The 17786-nt window shown below is 36.3% G+C and overlaps 2 protein-coding genes and 1 long non-coding RNA gene across 7 annotated transcripts; 2 read left to right on the top strand and 1 right to left on the bottom strand.

The window, feature by feature from the left end:
* Window positions 1-2295: 2295 nt before the first annotated feature.
* LOC131694849 (putative nuclease HARBI1) lies at window positions 2296-4101 on the top strand. The gene is made up of 2 exons (XM_058983354.1): window positions 2296-3137; window positions 3232-4101. The coding sequence occupies exons 1-2, from the start codon at window positions 2415-2417 to the stop codon at window positions 3979-3981; spliced, it is 1473 nt and encodes a 490-aa protein (XP_058839337.1). The 5' UTR covers window positions 2296-2414; the 3' UTR covers window positions 3982-4101.
* Window positions 4102-5923: 1822 nt separating this feature from the next.
* Window positions 5924-7966, bottom strand: LOC131694848 (uncharacterized). 3 transcript variants are annotated; one of them, XR_009306549.1, is made up of 4 exons: window positions 7595-7966; window positions 6946-7317; window positions 6268-6891; window positions 5924-6210 (listed from the first exon to the last, which is right to left on the bottom strand). It is a non-coding gene; the product is annotated as an uncharacterized LOC131694848 (long non-coding RNA). The 3 variants fall into 3 exon arrangements; XR_009306551.1 differs by having other exon boundaries at window positions 6946-7314; XR_009306550.1 differs by having other exon boundaries at window positions 6946-7263.
* A 1218-nt stretch (window positions 7967-9184) lies between these two features.
* LOC131694850 (uncharacterized) lies at window positions 9185-15564 on the top strand. 3 transcript variants are annotated; one of them, XM_058983355.1, is made up of 6 exons: window positions 9185-9554; window positions 9609-9953; window positions 10013-12420; window positions 12769-12936; window positions 12995-13248; window positions 13304-15564. In XM_058983355.1, exon 6 carries the CDS (start codon window positions 13772-13774, stop codon window positions 14900-14902), a length of 1131 nt encoding a protein of 376 aa, XP_058839338.1. In that variant the 5' UTR covers window positions 9185-9554; window positions 9609-9953; window positions 10013-12420; window positions 12769-12936; window positions 12995-13248; window positions 13304-13771; the 3' UTR covers window positions 14903-15564. The 3 variants fall into 3 exon arrangements, with proteins under 3 accessions (XP_058839338.1, XP_058839340.1, XP_058839339.1); XM_058983357.1 differs by having other exon boundaries at window positions 9675-9953; window positions 12769-13248; XM_058983356.1 differs by having other exon boundaries at window positions 9623-9953; window positions 12769-13248.
* Window positions 15565-17786: the final 2222 nt, after the last annotated feature.

Here is a 17786-nt window from a genome sequence, read left to right as displayed (position 1 = left end):
ACGTGTGTTTTTGTTTCGATTGCACTTGAGTGTTCCCCATATAGCAACAACTCGAAGAAATGCTAATTATCTCGAAACAGACAATACACTACGGGAATGTTATTTTTCCGTGTAGACTGTTTTCCGTCACGGAAAATCAAAAATCCATCTCCAATTTGAAATAGCTGAGAAACAAAATCCCGTGATCAAATTCCTGAGGTGTACATTTAACGACGGATTCATTCGTCGACGAATATGATTCGATCGAGTCCGACTTCCGCTTGTTTTTGTTATTGCGAATACAAATCAAATTCATTCGAAAATGTAATCCTTCGCAAATCAGAACAAGACTGAATGCAACTGAATGATTATTCGCCTTCGAACTTGCCGAAAATCACTGGAGACTTACATGCATAGTTTGGTTTTCTTGATTGTCATTTTCAGATAAAATTAAAACGACCACACCTTAAACACAAATAATGACTTACCTTGCGTAGTTGAAAATGCTCCGGTCGTAAAGTCTCTTGAATTTCTTGTTCTTGGCAAATTCTTACTGGTCCTAGAGAAGAAGGTGGAATCACCGCAGAACTTCGAAAACCATCAAAAACTCCTTTGAAAGTGAATTTTTTCATTTTACACGAAGAACCACTGCTTGTTTCTCCTCTCTTCGGTACCCAAAATAAGCGATCTTAACACTATATTTTTATATGTTTTTCGCTATAATCACATTTCATTATAAAATAATATTCAACATAAAATAATACATTCAAAGCACATTGATTCACATCCATAATATATTTGCCACTCTCATTATCATAATCTATACATTTTTGGTCTTTTAACACTAATTATTTATTAAAATTTATGTTTCTCACTTATCAGAGAAAATTGAGCATAATATGAGACACACTGCTAATTACAAATTGTACGGAGCACAAAAGTTTTACCAAATAAATAGAAGCCGGTGATAAAAAAGTACAGGTACATTTTTGCCAAGGTCGTTAGTCGCCACTGCTGTTGTTCCTGACTGCTGTTTTGTTTGATGATAAAAAGAAACTAAATTTCCCCTTTTATCAGTGTGCATACTTTTAATAGAACACAATTCTGGGCATCACGTGTGCGCAAAAACTTTATGGAATATATGTAATTGAATTTTTTAGGATAATAAAGTAGTTAGTCAAAAGAGATTATAACTATAGAGTCTGTGGTACACATATATGGCACCTCTATCCCATTTGTATTGAACTGACATAAGTCAACATCTCAGCGGGCACACAAATTATGGGCCCCACTGACAGTTCAAATTGTTCTGCTTGTTTTGCTCGAAGCCAGGGTTGCCACTATTTTTCAAAGAAAATCTGGCAGTTCAAATAAAAATGTCTGGCAAAATCTGTCACTCAACAACGACCTCAAGTTCATCGAAATTTGACATACATTTTGAATATTATTCGATTTTTGTTTAGGAAAATTTGACCCAGATTTCCAAAATTTGTAAATTTGGTAGAATGAGAGGTTTGTCTTTTTGCTGGAAGCTTAAAAAAACTCAAGCTGTGCCAGATAAATCTGGCATAATGGCATTTCCTCTAGAGTGTAACGTAGAATTCTGAATATATGGAAAAATCTGGCAAAATTTAAAAAATATAGTAAAATGTCTTGCTTGAACGAATGTCTGTTCAGTTGGGAAAAATCTGGAAAATTCCAGATAAATCTTCCAACGCTGCTCGAAGCTCGATTTTCTCTAATGTGGTTTTCGTTTGAAGCGAAACTGAGTCAGTTCCTAACCCCAACTGCTGTCAAAATGTATGAACTGACAGCAGTTGGGGTTAGAACCTGACTCAGTTTCAGGTTCAAGCGAAATCGCCATAAGAGAAGAGAAGACAATCGCGTAGCTAATTTGATCCAGTCCTAATCTCAATATTGAACCAGCTTCTGATTGGTCATTTTGCCCGTAATGAGCGTTCATTATATTTACAATCGGGATGGAAAACAGTGCTGCTGAATCTATTCTGGCTATTTTTCATACACATCAACATTTCGTGCAAATTGAATAAAAGACCTGAATGACGATATAGTTACGTGTATTGTTAAGAGAGACATGAATAAATATTTAATTTAATTTTTAAATGCAGCTAGCATTGTAAATTCTTGGTAGAGGTGCGATCTTTTAGGTACAATTAATAATAAACAATACAATTATTTTCGGCAATTGTAAGAAGCATTCAAAGGGAATCTGGCAACGATTAACGCTTGTTGTCTTCAGATTTACGGCAGGGCCAAGTCGAGAAAATTAAGAAGAGCAAGAAGCCTGTTGTCGTCTCTTCTCTTAGGATTTTCTCTAGGAAGATACCGTACTGCATGACTCAATTTTGAGACATTTGTTAGAAAAGCGAAAATATTGGATAGCTAATTAAAGAAAATAATGTGTTATTTTGGACATGTCGGTGAATAACAAAAACTTTACACCATGGAGCACCAACAAATTAAACAAACTCGACTATCACGAAATTGTGTCGAATGAAATTGATTCTGTTTATTGTGGACCGACCATAAAGCGGCCCTTACACGTTCAATATTTTTGTCAATACACAGTATTGACGATATTGCTGCAATACGTCAATCCTCTCGTCAATATTTTAGCCCTTTACACGTTCAATAATTTTGTCAATACACAGTTGCATTTTCATGATCATAAATCAGAATCAGTTTTCTTTTCAAACCGATTGCGTCGAGTCCCAAAAATGGATTGTCGTAAAAAAGCTTGTGCAGCTATAATTATAGCTCTTGGATCAGAGCGACGTACAGCTCGTAGATACTGGATGAAGGAATGGTTGAAAAAACGAGAAAATTTTTCGCATGTGGTTTTACTAAAGGAAATAAGCTTAAAAGAGAAAGAAGATTATAGAAATTACTTCCGCATGAACGAAGAAACGTTCATGAAGCTGCTAAGTTTAGTCAGCCCATTCATCACAAAACAGGACACATTCATGCGACGCAGTTTGCCTGCCAACGAGAAGCTTGCACTAACGCTGAGATATTTAGCGACTGGGAGAAGTTTTGAAGACTTAAAATTCTCTGCAATTATGTCTCCAGCGTCGATAAGTGCAGCAATTATAAACACGTGTGAAGCATTGATATACGTCCTTCAAGATTATATCAAGGTAAGTTAAAACCATTTCTAGGACGAAAAGGTGTATTCTATTGACAAAAAACACATTTGTGGTGATTGATGTTGATGATGTTTTCTCTTCTCAGTTTCCCCAAACACCTCAGCAATGGGAGACGATTTCCAACGATTTTGGAACATTGCACAGATTTTGGAACTGTGTAGGGGCCATCGACGGAAAGCATGTCGCCATTCGCAAACCAGATGATTCCGGTTCTCAGTACTATAATTATAAGGGATTCTATAGCATTGTGCTGATGGCAGTAGCAAACGCTAAAAAAGAATTTTTGATGATCGACGTTGGCATGAATGGTAAGATATCTGATGGCGGCGTTCTTTTCTATACGAAATTCGGCGAACTCCTACGTGAAAAAAGTTTGAACCTACCGAATCCCGCACCGTTACCTCTAACTAATGAGGAATTTCCATTTGTGTTTGTGGGTGACGAAGCTTTTGCTTTGGATTCGAACTTGATGAAACCATACTCTCAAAAATCGTTGGATTGTTATCGTCAAGTATACAATGAGAGACTCTCAACTTCTCGTGTAACAATCGAAAACGTGTTTGGAATAATTACATCCAGATTCGGAATATTCCAAAAGCCAATTAATTTGAATCCTGAAAAGGCTGCGAAAGTGACCATGGCGGCGTGTTATCTGCACAACTATTTGGCAAAAGAAAATACAAACTCGTATCTCTGCAGCACCTCGAATGATGAATCCACTTGCAAACCCAATCTCATGAGTATTAGAGGTACAATGAGCAGAAATGGAACTGCGACTGCAAAGAATATTCGTGATAGATTCTGCAATTATTTCAACAGCAATGGAAAAATATAAATCGATGTTTCTTTGGCTGTTAAACAAACCTAAAAATGTTCGTTTGAAAAAAAAAATATAATAAACAGCGTTTCGTTGAATATATTTAAATTAACAATGAGTACCTTATTACCTAGATCAGGCGCCCTGAAATTAATTCGACAGATGATTTTATGATTCCTAATAGCCGGTTATTATTACAACAAAACAAAAGTTTGACATAATTTACAATAAAAATGCAGACTTTCTGAACAAAGGACTTCTCTTTATTTAATATACTTTTAAGACTGTTTACAATTTTTACTGTTGTAAATGGTAAATTGCCTTCAGAAATACAGCATTCAGCAATCTAATAAGATTAATTCGAAACAGATTATTGCTTGTGGCAGTAAAAACTGGATTCTAACCACACTGCGCACTTACTATTCTTCTATTGAATTCTTCTCATAGACTGGTTAGCTCCAAAGAGAATAGGGAAAGAGACGAATAGTGTGAAGCCAAAAATACCTTATTGAGCAGACCAATCGTGCAATGTAAATAAACATTACTCATGCCTGAGTTGGAGGAGATAAGTATTGAACATCTATTAAAAAAGAAATTTCAATTTTCGTCAGAATTTGGTTCAATCGTGATTGTGAGGTGCATTCTAGAGTATATGTATGAGTAAAAACAAGTTTTAGAATTATTTCATCTCTTTGTTTCGAAATGCGCATCGTTTGATAAACAAATCCAACGATCGACATACGGTTTGTTTTCAAAATATAATAGGAGTCATTTAAAGTGCTGCCTGTGGAAGCGGTTGCCAGAATTCTAGTGTTGAAATCATCATAAAGGGAGTGTTGCCGTTTTGACTGATTTTCACTCTTCGTCTCTTTCCCTATTCTCTTTGGTTAGCTCGACTGGTCTGTCCATGAAAATTCCATCTCTATCACTTGAAATACATGTGATTTGACAGCTCGCAGTTTTCAGTAGTAGTTTGATCACTCGCACTTCGAAAGTGCGGAGTCCAGGTTGGTGGGAAGTGCGCAATAATACTTTAATATTTTCTACCATCACTGTCCGTATATGCTCGAGTGTGCCCAGCAATTTGTTGTTTAGCAGAGATGTTGCTTGTATATAGAGATGCGCGGAGGCTGAAACCAAGTGTTTTTTTTCTTTTGATTATAGAGGTTTTAACCTTAGGGTCATTCGCCTCTTTGTCGGGTTAGAGAAATCTCTTCAGCTGCGTACAAGGCAATCGATTTACCAACTACGCTATCTCCACCCCTAAACCAAAAGTTTTATTCGATCCGAAAACAATGGATCCAATCGATCATCTGTTTCAATCAAATTCGAACACCTGGAGAGTATCTTGACTTATTCGTCATCCGCCGCCAAGTCGCGCACCGTATTACGCATTCAAGACTTTTCTACAGAGCTCAAAAATATGCTAAATTTTCCCGGGTTTGACATATTTAATTGTTTACATGCGAAAAGTTAATGTCGGTGGTTTGCGTGGTTTGTTTACTTCGTCAGCTACGTGTGTTCGAGTGCAACGGATGTTCTTCTGTTGCATTTGAACACACATAACTTCAATATAAACAAAGTACCGAGAATTGTCAAATAAAATTCATTCTATGAAAAAACTACACACTTTACTATCAAGTGTTTCACACTTCGATTTGCGCATAGTGGTAATCACATCACATCCGAATGGAAAACACTTCCGGCCAATTTCTTCATTGAATGAAAACCGGTTTTCGCCGAAAACCAGTTTTTATATTGCTGGTTATTAGTCAGCCGAAAACCGGTTTTCACCTAGGTGAAGAAATTGGCCGTTCATGGTTGCCAACGCGTCATTCCTCATTTCCAATACACAGCACTTTAAATTAAAGTGACGTCCATTTTGACTTCAAATTACGTTTTACTAATTTAAATCAAAACAAATTCACTTCAAATTTATCTGTTGTTTTTATTGGCTTAATTTAGTTTAGAGTTAAGAATTTTGTGTACTTTCATAGCAACTCTGCAGGCCTAATACTATGTGAACCTACGCAAGTATTAGGAAAGCGAAAGAACATTGCGTCTTATGGTTTTACGATCTCGAAGTTGCATATTAGTTTAACTCATACATTCCATACACCCAAACGAACTTCCAGAAGCGATTGTGTAAAGTTTATGTTCAAGAATTCCAACATTTCATATCTTTGGTCGTATGGGAATTAACCAATAACCGGTCATTGAATCATTTTCGTTTTCTGCAGGCTCAGTCTGAAAAAAAGCTTGTTAGTTTTACGTGCATGTTTGTATCTATATTAAATATTTTACTTTGCCAGAGACCCATCATGCATCAATCAAAAGATTCCTCAATGGTTCGGTCAAGAGCAATTGATTGGGGTCGCCGGAGACCCGAATTCCACCGGGAACATGTCAGACTCATTTCTCCAACTGTTGAATCAGTGCAGGTGTAGTAAATTGAAATAGTTTATATGCATTGATTATCGAATATTTTTATGGTTCATTTCATGGACACTGTAAACCAAACTGCATTCGTGAAATTTCTGGGCACCAAGTAACTGCCGACCTCCATCAATCTAGTACTGATTGGAACCAACATATCATGTCGCTCTTGGTAGTAGTTAAATCAACCATAACGAGGCTCACGAGAGGGATTTGCACCTACTCCTTGTCGCAGATGAATTTTGTTAAAGATGAGAGAAAATCTCTGGTTGTTGCGAACTTGAATGATGAACTTGGCTATCAAGTTGCTGTTTTTTAAGGCAGCCTCGGATACCACCCTGTACAGAGGGGACTGGTTCAATGAGTACCGTTAGATTTACTGTTGGTTGTTGTTTAGACAGTCGTTCTTAGTCGCAAATGACTTAATCTGTGATGGATTCTGATCTGATCTGATGTCGCCTACCCCTAGCTGCTCGGAATCACAGACAAAGTCTAAAAAAATACTCAGTAAACATAATGAAACCTAACTGTAGAATACTTAACTACGTTCACTTCAAATCCATCAGTACCTTGACTGCTTCACCTGGGTAGAGCGGAATTCTGCCTTTCCCGGCACCGTCTTTATTGTTGATTTTGTACTACTGCTTGATCCGCCGACGTGAGCAACCCTTGAGGATCTTCTCAATGCTGCCGTTCAATTTGGTGTTTTCGTTCATTAATCTGCTGCATCTTTTGTTTCAACCAGAATCCATTTACTATACAGGGGCTGGATCCTTATTTTATTTGGACGGCGATGGTCTGCATAATCTATTTGCTGACAAATGTCTCTTTGATGTGAATTATTTGCGGCAACAATTTTGCTTCCTGAGATGGCGAAATAGATTCAATTTTTTCGAATTCATTTTCACGGTTCAACTGCTGGATAATCGCAAACGACTGTAATCATTATATATATATATATATATATATATATATATATATATATATATATATATATATATATATATATATATATATATATATATATATATATATATATATATATATATATATATATATATATATATATATATATATATATATATATATATATATATATATATATATATATATATATATATATATATATATATATATAAATTATTATAAATTAGAATAATAACAGAAGAAAACTGTATAGTAGTGATATATGTACCTAGAAGGAATTCCTTGGATGGCTTGATTTTTCCGATCGATCATCAGATGGAATGATTCTGAATCTGCTTTCACACCATCAGCACTTTCTTTTGGCGTCCGAGTTCATGAGATTTTTTCTTGGGTAGACGGTACGAATAATCAGGATTTTTCGATCCTATCGCTCGTATTCCTCGCTGTATCTACAAAATTGAAACCTCTTGCTGCTGCCATTTTAGTTTTATCAGTTGTCGGCAATCATCCTCCAGCAACGCTTTTGATCGAAGTGTTTACCGTGTTTACACGTGTAACGTTCAAGTGTCATTCATTTAAATACACTGTTAGAAAACAGTGGTGCAAAATGAAAGATAAATCACTAGAATCTCAACTTTCATGATATTGAAATCAAGAGAAAAATACATGAATTTTTTATGCGCTGCGGCTTACTATGTTAATGTGATAAAACATTCGGACTCGAAGTGTACGATTTTCGGATTTGGAATTGATGATATTTGAAATCATGATGTCGATTATTGTTGGATTATCATGTGTCGAATCACTTGAATGAAGCGTGTCGATTTTTATCAGTGTAGTACAATCCTATCCAAACATTTGAAAAGGGCCTAACTGTAAAATGTAAACAAATCGAATTTTCACGTTTTTCATAAAAAAAATATCTACCCGAACACGTACACAACACAACATTTGATTATGAAGAATTTTGATAACGATTTTACAAGTTATAAAAGGACCTAATTGATTTTTATGACCAAACTGATTATGGAAGGGCCTAACTGATTCCAAAAAGGCCTAACTGATTATAAAAGGGCCTAATTGATTTCAAAAGAGCCTAACGGATTGAAAAGGGCCAAACTAGCAATACAATTATTTTAAAAGGATTATATTGCTTGTGGTACTAAAAACTGGATTCTAACCGCACTGCGCACTTACCATTCCTCTTTTAAATTCTTCTCATAGACTAGTTAGTTCGACTGGTCTGTCTATGAAAGTACCATCTCTATCACTTGAAATACATGTGTTTTGACAGCTCGCAGTTTTGAGATCACTCGCACTTCGAAAGTTCGGAGTCCAGGTTGGTGGGAAGTTCACAATAACGTATTGTTGTATTATAACTTATTGTAAAAGGCTTACAACAGCAGAGTAACACGTACTCAATCACTGATAAAAAATCCAAACGTTAATTCTATTTGCTTCAAACCACTTAAAATTCATATGAAGAAGAAATGCTGTTATCACGCGCACACATACCTTCGATTTGTCAACTGTATAAACTATGTACGCACACACATATGTTATATGTGCTTATTATTATAGAATCGGGTTTTATGTGCCTTATAGTTATGAAATGTGGATGTAAGACTAATATTTCTTGTAAATACACACATTAGGTTTGTGTGCCACCAAATAGTGTCTATATGCCACCACTAATTGCAAAAATCTATGTGTAAAATCAATAAGCATAACGTTTACATTTTTCTCAGTGATGAATTAATCGAAATCACAACTGCTCTTAGCCCAATTTTTTTATAATTTACATACAGGGCCAATCTGATTTAACGATGTTCTATAGGGCTAACCTGACCATCAAATTAGATTTCACTTAATTAATAATAATATCAGTATTTTTTTATGTGAGTTATACTGCACATGATCGCACATTTGTCCCATTTTCTATGGGATTTTCTATCTTTATGGGCCTCTTTTGCGATCATGGGCAGTATACAAGTAGAAGCAATATGCGCAATCAAACGAAATAAAAATTTTCCAAATAGGATTATGAATCTGACCAAACCTTCTTTTGCAATTTTTTAAATATTTACGATTTGCAGATGGGCCCTTTTTTAAATGTTTGGCTAGAATCCAGATTCACTTGAATTCTCTCCACGCATCTCTGTATTTATCCATTGACTCTGAATATTAGTGTTCGCGGGATTTGAAAAAAATTCTCCTCAGAATCTTTGGTAAGTAAATATTTAAGATACCTAGGTCTTCTTTTCATGTAATTTGTTTCACAGGAGGATTCAGATAGATGTTTCTCAATTTTACGTGACCTCCTGTGGCGGATCCGACCTGGCTATTAGACTTTATGCTGGTGTATTGACTGTCACGTCCGAAAAATGAGCCTTGCTTTTGGGATGGACGGGTCTAATCGCTGCTTGCGAGCTGCTGCCTACCCGCTTTATATATCTTACATCTTGCCTTCGGATATATGGAGTAGTACGGCGCGGTCGTACAAGAGTTACTCGGTCTGTGAGATCCGAGTCTCTACAACCACAGCCAGGATGGCGAAGTTTGGTCACGTAAGACATCTCCCAGAGTAGCTGGTATCAGCTAAAATAAGATCAGAACTTAGCAAGATTGTAAGTTGAAAATCAAGTTAATCTATACCGGGACTAACGATTTATTTTTCATGTTCTAGATTTTTCCGCGTATTGCTTAATGCAATGATTAATGCTGGCTATTCACACAGTAACATGGTAAACCGTTGCATTGGATGAATTATTTCCTGATGCGATTAAATAGTAACTTCAACGAATCAACTGCCTGAAGGAGTTACATTAAATGTTAAGCAATGACACCAATGGCGTTTTAGTTTTTTTATAATGCCGGTGAAGTTGGTGCTACCCTCATTTTAAATTGGGTGTAATCAGTCTATCTCCTTTTTTGCACTACACCGGTGTAGCACCAAGAAAAAACGAAAACGCTTTAAGGCACATGCATTGCAGTGGTAGAAGGTTTTCAATTAATTTTTTAAAAGTTGGTTTTGTTTTCTTTTATGTTAGGAAATGCTTCAGTTAGGTAATTTTTTCCAGACTAAGGGCCGATTTCTTCACCCTCGCTTAACTTTTAAACCAGGCTTAACGAAATTTTAAACCAGGTTTAATTTTTTTTCGATTTCTTCAGGTTCGCTTAGCGTCTAAACCAGGTTCAAATTAAGCCGGGTTTAGGATAAGCGACGTTTAATTTAAGCGGTGCTATGAGGTGGTTTAACGACGCTAAACTCGTTAAGTAAAGATATTCATTTTCTTCACTATACTGTGTAGCATTTCACTCTTCGTTCGCCAAACATTTTCAAACAAGAAAATGTATAGTCGGCGTAAACATATTTGGGAACAGCCACATTGGAGATTTTGGGAAGATATCGATGAAGATAGTGAGGAAAACTATTTTCAATTGGCTCGTCGCCAATATAAAATGAAAGTTCGCATCAACATTGACAACTGGGACGACGAGGACTTTTTCATGAGATTCCGTTTGCAAAAGAACACTGTAATGATGATCTTGCAAATTATTCGTTCATCTTTGGAAATTGATGAAACCAGGTATTTGAACCAGTTTATTAATAAAATGAAAATAATTTGAATGTTTAATGTAGATCTCGACACATCCGGCCGTTGGTGCAATTATTGATCACACTTCGGTTTTATGCCTTAGGATCAATGCAAATCGCAATTGCGGACTTCTCCGGTGTTTGTATTTCATCTGTATGCCGTATTATTCGACGTGTATCGCTTGCTTTAGCGTAAATGTACTTACGCTTTATAAAGATGCCACAAACGCAGAGTGAACTGCAGGCAGCAAGCCGTGACTTCTACGCTATTGCTAAATTTCCGAGAACAATAGGTGCGATCGATTGTATACACATCAAAATACAATCACCTGGTGGTGACCAAGCTGAGAGCTACCGGAATCGTAAATCTTGGTTTTCGCTTAATGTACAGACAGTTAGCTCGGCGAATTTAAAAATATTGAACATCGTCGCAAGGTGGCCTGGGGCATCCCACGACCAATAAATTTTTAATAATTCTACTTTAAAGATGCAATTCGAGGAGGGGAAATATAGCAACTTTATACTCGTTGGTGATTCTGGATATCGCAATACAAAGTACTTGGCGACACCTTTTTTTCGATGTAACACTTCCGTTGAAGCTCTATATAACGAAAGTTTAATCCGTACCCGAAATGTTGTAGAACGTTCATATGGCGTGTTGAAACGACGATTTCCAATTCTTGCATTAGGAATGCGAGTGAAAATATCAACAGTTCAGCTTATTACTGTTGCGTGCGCAGTATTACATAACATTGCTATCGATGTCAAGGAAGGGATGCCACCAGAAGAAATTGAGGGATTTGACGAATTGTTGGCTACAACGGTACTTCCGGATCAATCCAGCACGGAAAGGAACGCATTGGGCTGTGCTCGAGACCATTTAGTAAATAATTATTTCTCAAAGTTGTGAATACTCCTTAAAATCATTGGGTTGTTATGTGGTTTGATATTACCATGCTACAATTCATTAAAGAAACATGGAAGCGCTTAAGAGCTATTCATAGTCAGATCACTGCCTGATACTATAACGAATTTCCATTTAAATGCAATTATTTTTTCGCATTCCTACCGATTTTGGTCTTCCCTATCGATTCACAGAGGACCAAGGGAAAACTACCGATATTTTGTTATCCCTACCGAAAACTACCGAATTTTATTGATTTTGGACACATCCTACTCAACATTCATTTTTGGGTTGGATTTGGTCTGAGATCTTAGTTTTCAGTATTTTACAATTCTATGTCAACACTACGCTTTTGGGACAACAACCCGGCCTACCGATAAACTTTTAGTGACCCTACCGATTTTAAGAAATTCTATCTGGCCACCCTGGTCGCACATTGACGACACCCGAGAAACGTCAAAAGTAATAAACAAAAAAAGTTAACGTGAAAAAAATTGGATAAACAAATAAATGTTTTAAGATGCGAAGCTCACGAATGAGCAAGTTATATTGTTTAAACAGAAACATTCCATATGTGCATCGGTTCAAACGGGTATGTATACCGCATTATTTCAAACATCAATTTGAATATATATATATATATATATATATATATATATATATATATATATATATATATATATATATATATATATATATATATATATATATATATATATATATATATATATATACATATATATACATATATATATATATATATATATATATATATATATATATATATATATATATATATATATATATATATATATATATATATATATATATATATATATATATATATATATATATATATATATATATATATATATATATATATATATATATATATATATATATATATATATATATATTTGTGATTCAATCTTTTTTTCAGGTAAAACATCGTACTGCTGAATGTACTCTGCGCGAGAATACAGGCGTGAGTATATTTGAACCCTGCTGCAGCGGCCAAAGTCCGGATCATCGGGCTCTACAATTCGTGGAAGCAAACCTTGTAGATAGTATGAATTATTTCACCAGAAATGAAATGACTAGCTCCATGGTATTTATATCACACACTACCCTTTACATATACCAAAGTTTGTTTAAAATATTTTTAGAAACACCGCGAAACTGAATGTACACCGAACGAATACACGATATTGAATGATACGAGCACTATAGCAAGTAGCATCTGCGAACAAAATCAGGATAGTAATCATCCTGAAAATATAAACAAAGGGATCATAACAGACCAAAAAAACCCCTTCGACTTACGAATCATAAGGAAAACATTGAGGCAGAGTTTGAGAATTCTTATGAATTTGAGGATAGCTCATGCAATTTCGTCGAAAACGACAATACTCACTCGATGGTTATAACTTGCATATAAAACAATTGCAGATTTTATAAATGTTTGTATGTTACAGGAAAATGATAACATGGAAGTACCCATTCATCCATACCTGAAAGTTACCCGCCTTGAAGTCATGTTCATGAAACACAATTTAACAAACATTACACTTACTGACATTCTTCAGATGCTTAACATAATAATCGGATCAAACGCCCTGCCAGACACATTTCATCAATTTCAGGAAGTCTTTTCTAGAGGTAGTTATGTCCGACACTATGTATGCGATAAGTGTGGATTGTACTTAGGCGTAAACAAAATTGTTTGTAACAACTGTAAAGAGATAGAGCTGTTCTTTTTCATAATGTTCGACTTTCGATCCAACCTAAAAGATATACTACAAAAAAATTGGAAGCAGATTCAGAATTACAAGTAAGAAATACTCGCCGCATCGGATATAACTGATATTTTGAATGCAGCTGTTGTTAACATTAAAACGAAGGCAAATGAAATATCACTTTGCTTTAATACTGATGGTGTAAAAATGTTCAACTCTAATATGAAGCGAGCTTTGTGGCCCATAATTGCTTCAGTGAATGACTTGCCACCCAACTTGCGTTTCCTGAGGAAAAATGCACTTGTTGTTGGGTTGTGGCTTCATAAAGGAGAACCTGACTTGGATGTGTTCATGAAACCATTTCTCATAACACTGCAACAGCTCTACTCGGATGAGCTTCAAGTTGGATCAATTCAAGTACCCACAATTAGGACCGTAGCATGCTGTGTTGATACAATGGCTCGCTGCAAACTACAAAAATTCAAGCAATTTAATGGATACGATGGATGTAGTTTCTGTTTGCACCCTGGTCATACAACCCGACATCAAGTGAAGTATGGATACCTTGAAGAAGTACAGACACGTAACTATAAAGATACGTTGCGCGCCATGTCCGTCAGCATTTCCCGAACCATGCCGATAAACGGAGTTAAAGGTGTATCATCTGTAATACTCATACCGTCGTTCGATATTGTAAATCAATGTCCAGTCGATTTTATACACAGTGTTTTACTGGGAGTTGTTAAACAGTTATGTAGGATATGGTTCGAGAAACCGAGTACATCATATTACATTAAAAATAAGCTTCATTGTATCGATAGTTCATTATGCGGCATCCATCCTTTCACTGAAGCTTCCAGGACGACAAGGAAAATAAGCGAACGCAACACATGGAAAGCCAACGAATGGTTGCAATGGTTGTTACACTTTAGTTCTATTTGTTTGAAACCGTATTTACCCAACGAACAGTATAAACATCATAGAGTACTTGTTACATCAATAGCTCAACTGCTTCAGCCTAATTTATCAGAGAATACTCTAAACGCATGCGATATACAGTTGAAAAAGTACGTGAAAGATTTTGAAATATTTTACTCGATTGATGAAATGAATTACAACGTTCACTTACTTTTACACATCGTTCAATGTTGTAAAAACTTTGGCCCACTTTGGGCCTTTTCGTTGTTCTTTTATGAAGATATTAATGGAGTTCTAAAAAAATATGCCAAAGGTCCTAAAGAACCATTAATTCAAATCGCAAATCGGTATACCATGTCACATGCACGCTATTATTCAGTCGTATACACTAAAACCTCCATTTACGAACTCTTTTTTTAAGTAATATTCGATTTATGTAACTTTTTTTACGAACTAAATTCGAAATAATGAACACTTTTTAGAAAGTTTGAGTTCGTACATTACAGCATGAAATTATATACTTATATATTCTTAGTTAATTGTTACTTATATAAGTTGGGTATTTTCGAAATGGGGTTGACAAGTGCATGCCGGAAATCGATGTCTGGAGCCATTTTGGAATCCAAGATAATGCATAACGGAAATCGATGTCTTGAACTATTTTGGAATCCAATTCTCTATAACCTCAACAATATGGGTATTTCGGGATAGGGTTGACGAGTGCATGACGGAAATAGAACCCATATTGTTCGTTATCAAGAATAATGCTCAACCGGCAAACGTCATATTGAACTTGGAAAAGTTTCTAATTGTCCATTTTCAGCATTTACTTATGGCGATTTCGCTTGAACCTGAAACTGAGTCAGGTTCTAACCCCAACCGCTGTCAGTTCATACATTTTGACAGCAGTTGGGGTTAGGAACTGACTCAGTTTCGCCTCAAACGAAAACCACATTAGCAAGCTTATTCCAAAAATACCCATATTGTTAGGGTTATCGAGAATGTTGCTCAATCGGAAGTCGCCATGTTGGATTTTGAAAAGGTTCCAATTGTCAATTTTCAATATCTACTTGCCAAGCCAAAAATACCCATATTGTATAGAGGTGTGCGCCGCGCCGATTTCAGGTAAAGTACTATATTTACATGCAATGGTCGGCGCGGCGAGGCGGCGGCGGCGGCGTGGCGCACACCTCTAATATTGTTAGGGTTATCGAGAATATTGCTCAACCAGAAGTCGACATATTGGATTTCAAAATGGTTCCAATTGTCCATTTTCAGCATCTACTTGTCAATCCTGTTCCAAAAATACCCATATTGTCAGGGTTATCGAGAATATTGCTCAACCAACGAATATTAATAAGAATGTGAAGCAAACTTTTTTTACGAACTAAATCCCAAATAACGAACACTTTTTTTACGAACTAATTCAATTTACGAACCCCCGGTTTGGTTCGTAAATGGAGGTTTCAGTGTATCCAAAATTACAACCAATTGTACAGGAATATTGCAATTCTTTAACATACACCAGAAAAAAGATTATAACTAAAAGAGATTATAACGACTAGAAGGAGCAAAGCACTACTGTCTCCATGAATTCACGGATTGAAACATGGGGCTAGCTCTAGCATATTGTATCCCATTACTTTGACATATGTGTACCCGGGGCAATATGTGACAAACGAATGAACGTAGCATATGAAAGAGAGATAATACATCATCAGTGTTAACAGCGACATGCGACCTCTAGTAGTTATAATCTCTTTTCTATACATTGAATGTGCTTTTGCCCAGCAAAGAATCGTTATGCTCGGTGTCTTCGTTGGCTGGAACAAAGCTTGCTTTTATGGACCAAGGATCTCCTTGAAATACTCGAATGTTTTTTGTGAAGATAAGCCGTCGATCAACAATCACTCAAACTGCGTTGAAGTTGGCATCGAGGAAGAGGTTGATTTTTGAGAAGCAAATTTGGGAATACCACTTCCTACATATTTGGTTGATGTTACGATCAGGATTAGTGAAAAAGCAACCCTTAACCCTCATCTACGACTGCCACAAGGGGAGTGACTCCGATGGATAGTTTATATGAACGAAGCAGTACGGGATAAGGGGCATTAGTTGTTGGGCGAAATGTCGAAATCAAATCGATATTCGGGAATGTGCAGAGTGTGAACAGATGAACACATGCGTTACGTCCCGGCAACCATGAAGTCCAATCGCAAATAAATGAGAAAGATAACATTGCCCACTTGTTGAATTAAATTCCAATTGAAATTAAGTTAAATTTACTGATTCAATAAAAGAAGAGTCAATATTTTATTTTAAAAAATCACTCGCTTTCCGAGCTGGAACTACTAGCCTGTGCTGGTGTCTCCGTTGTTTTGAATTGGCCCAAAATCATCATTCGTTTTGCATGCTCCTCCCGCTTGTGCTGATAGCAAAGCTGCTGTAACTGCAACTTTGATTTGTTGGTTTGAAGCTTGATTTGAACGGATTCGAGTTCAACTTTCCGCTTTTGAACCTCAAGACGGTGCAACTCTTCTGTCATTTCTTCGTCGCGCTTCAGAAGTTTTTGCTTTAATTCGAGATCGGCTGTTTGGTTTTGTCGTTTTGCTTTTGTTTTTAAAGCATTGCTAATGGGCCTTTTCATCGTAGTTGAACTATACTTCACCCAATTATTCTCACCTTTTTGTATAGACTTTGTGATTCTACTAGGACCGGCAATTTCAATTGGATCCTCGACGAGTGACGGCGTTGACAACGTTCTGAGAAGAAAATCATCTACAGCCTCATTGCTGATGACAGCCATGCTCATTACTTCCGTTTCTGCGCAGTTTTTTGACACATCTGCCGTTTCTTCCAAATACTCAACCTCAATCTCTTCGCTCTCCAGTTCATTCGCTACTGGAACATCTTCCGTGACATCAATGGTGTTTTCACCAGCTTCGTTGTCACCGTCACACATCGACTGAAGCCCATCGACAGAGAGAGCAATAACTTCGCGTAGTTCTGCCAGCGCTTCTGATTTTGGTTGCCATAGCTCAGAGCTACGACCACCACCAGTAGCCTTATGAGACAACCGCTCCTTAGCAATCGCCTGACGAATAGTTTTTTTTTTTTTTTTTTTCAAATTCTCGTTTTTTTTTTTAAAACTATTGATGTTCGAACCTAACATAAATTGGTTTAAATTATTTTGCCAACAGCATAGTACACACCACTCACCGTATTGAGACAGCTTGCATTAAATTGAGAAGCGATGTCCTCCCATGCACGAAGCTTATCATCGTTGGTTAGCATATTGCTGGAT

Source organism: Topomyia yanbarensis, unplaced genomic scaffold (assembly GCF_030247195.1).
Source record: "Topomyia yanbarensis strain Yona2022 unplaced genomic scaffold, ASM3024719v1 HiC_scaffold_17, whole genome shotgun sequence".
NCBI lineage: Eukaryota > Metazoa > Arthropoda > Insecta > Diptera > Culicidae > Topomyia > Topomyia yanbarensis.
Note: the sequence above shows the minus strand (reverse complement) of the source record. Positions and strands in the feature narration are given on the sequence as shown.

Bases quoted from the DNA above. Each gene is read 5' to 3' on its own strand.
- LOC131694849 (XM_058983354.1), top strand. From the start codon at position 2,415: ATGTCGGTGAATAACAAAAACTTTACACCATGGAGCACCAACAAATTA. The intron at 3,138-3,231 runs GTAAGTTAAAAC...TTCTCTTCTCAG, and splicing joins TCCTTCAAGATTATATCAAG to TTTCCCCAAACACCTCAGCA.
- LOC131694850 (XM_058983357.1), top strand. From the start codon at position 13,772: ATGTTCAACTCTAATATGAAGCGAGCTTTGTGGCCCATAATTGCTTCA.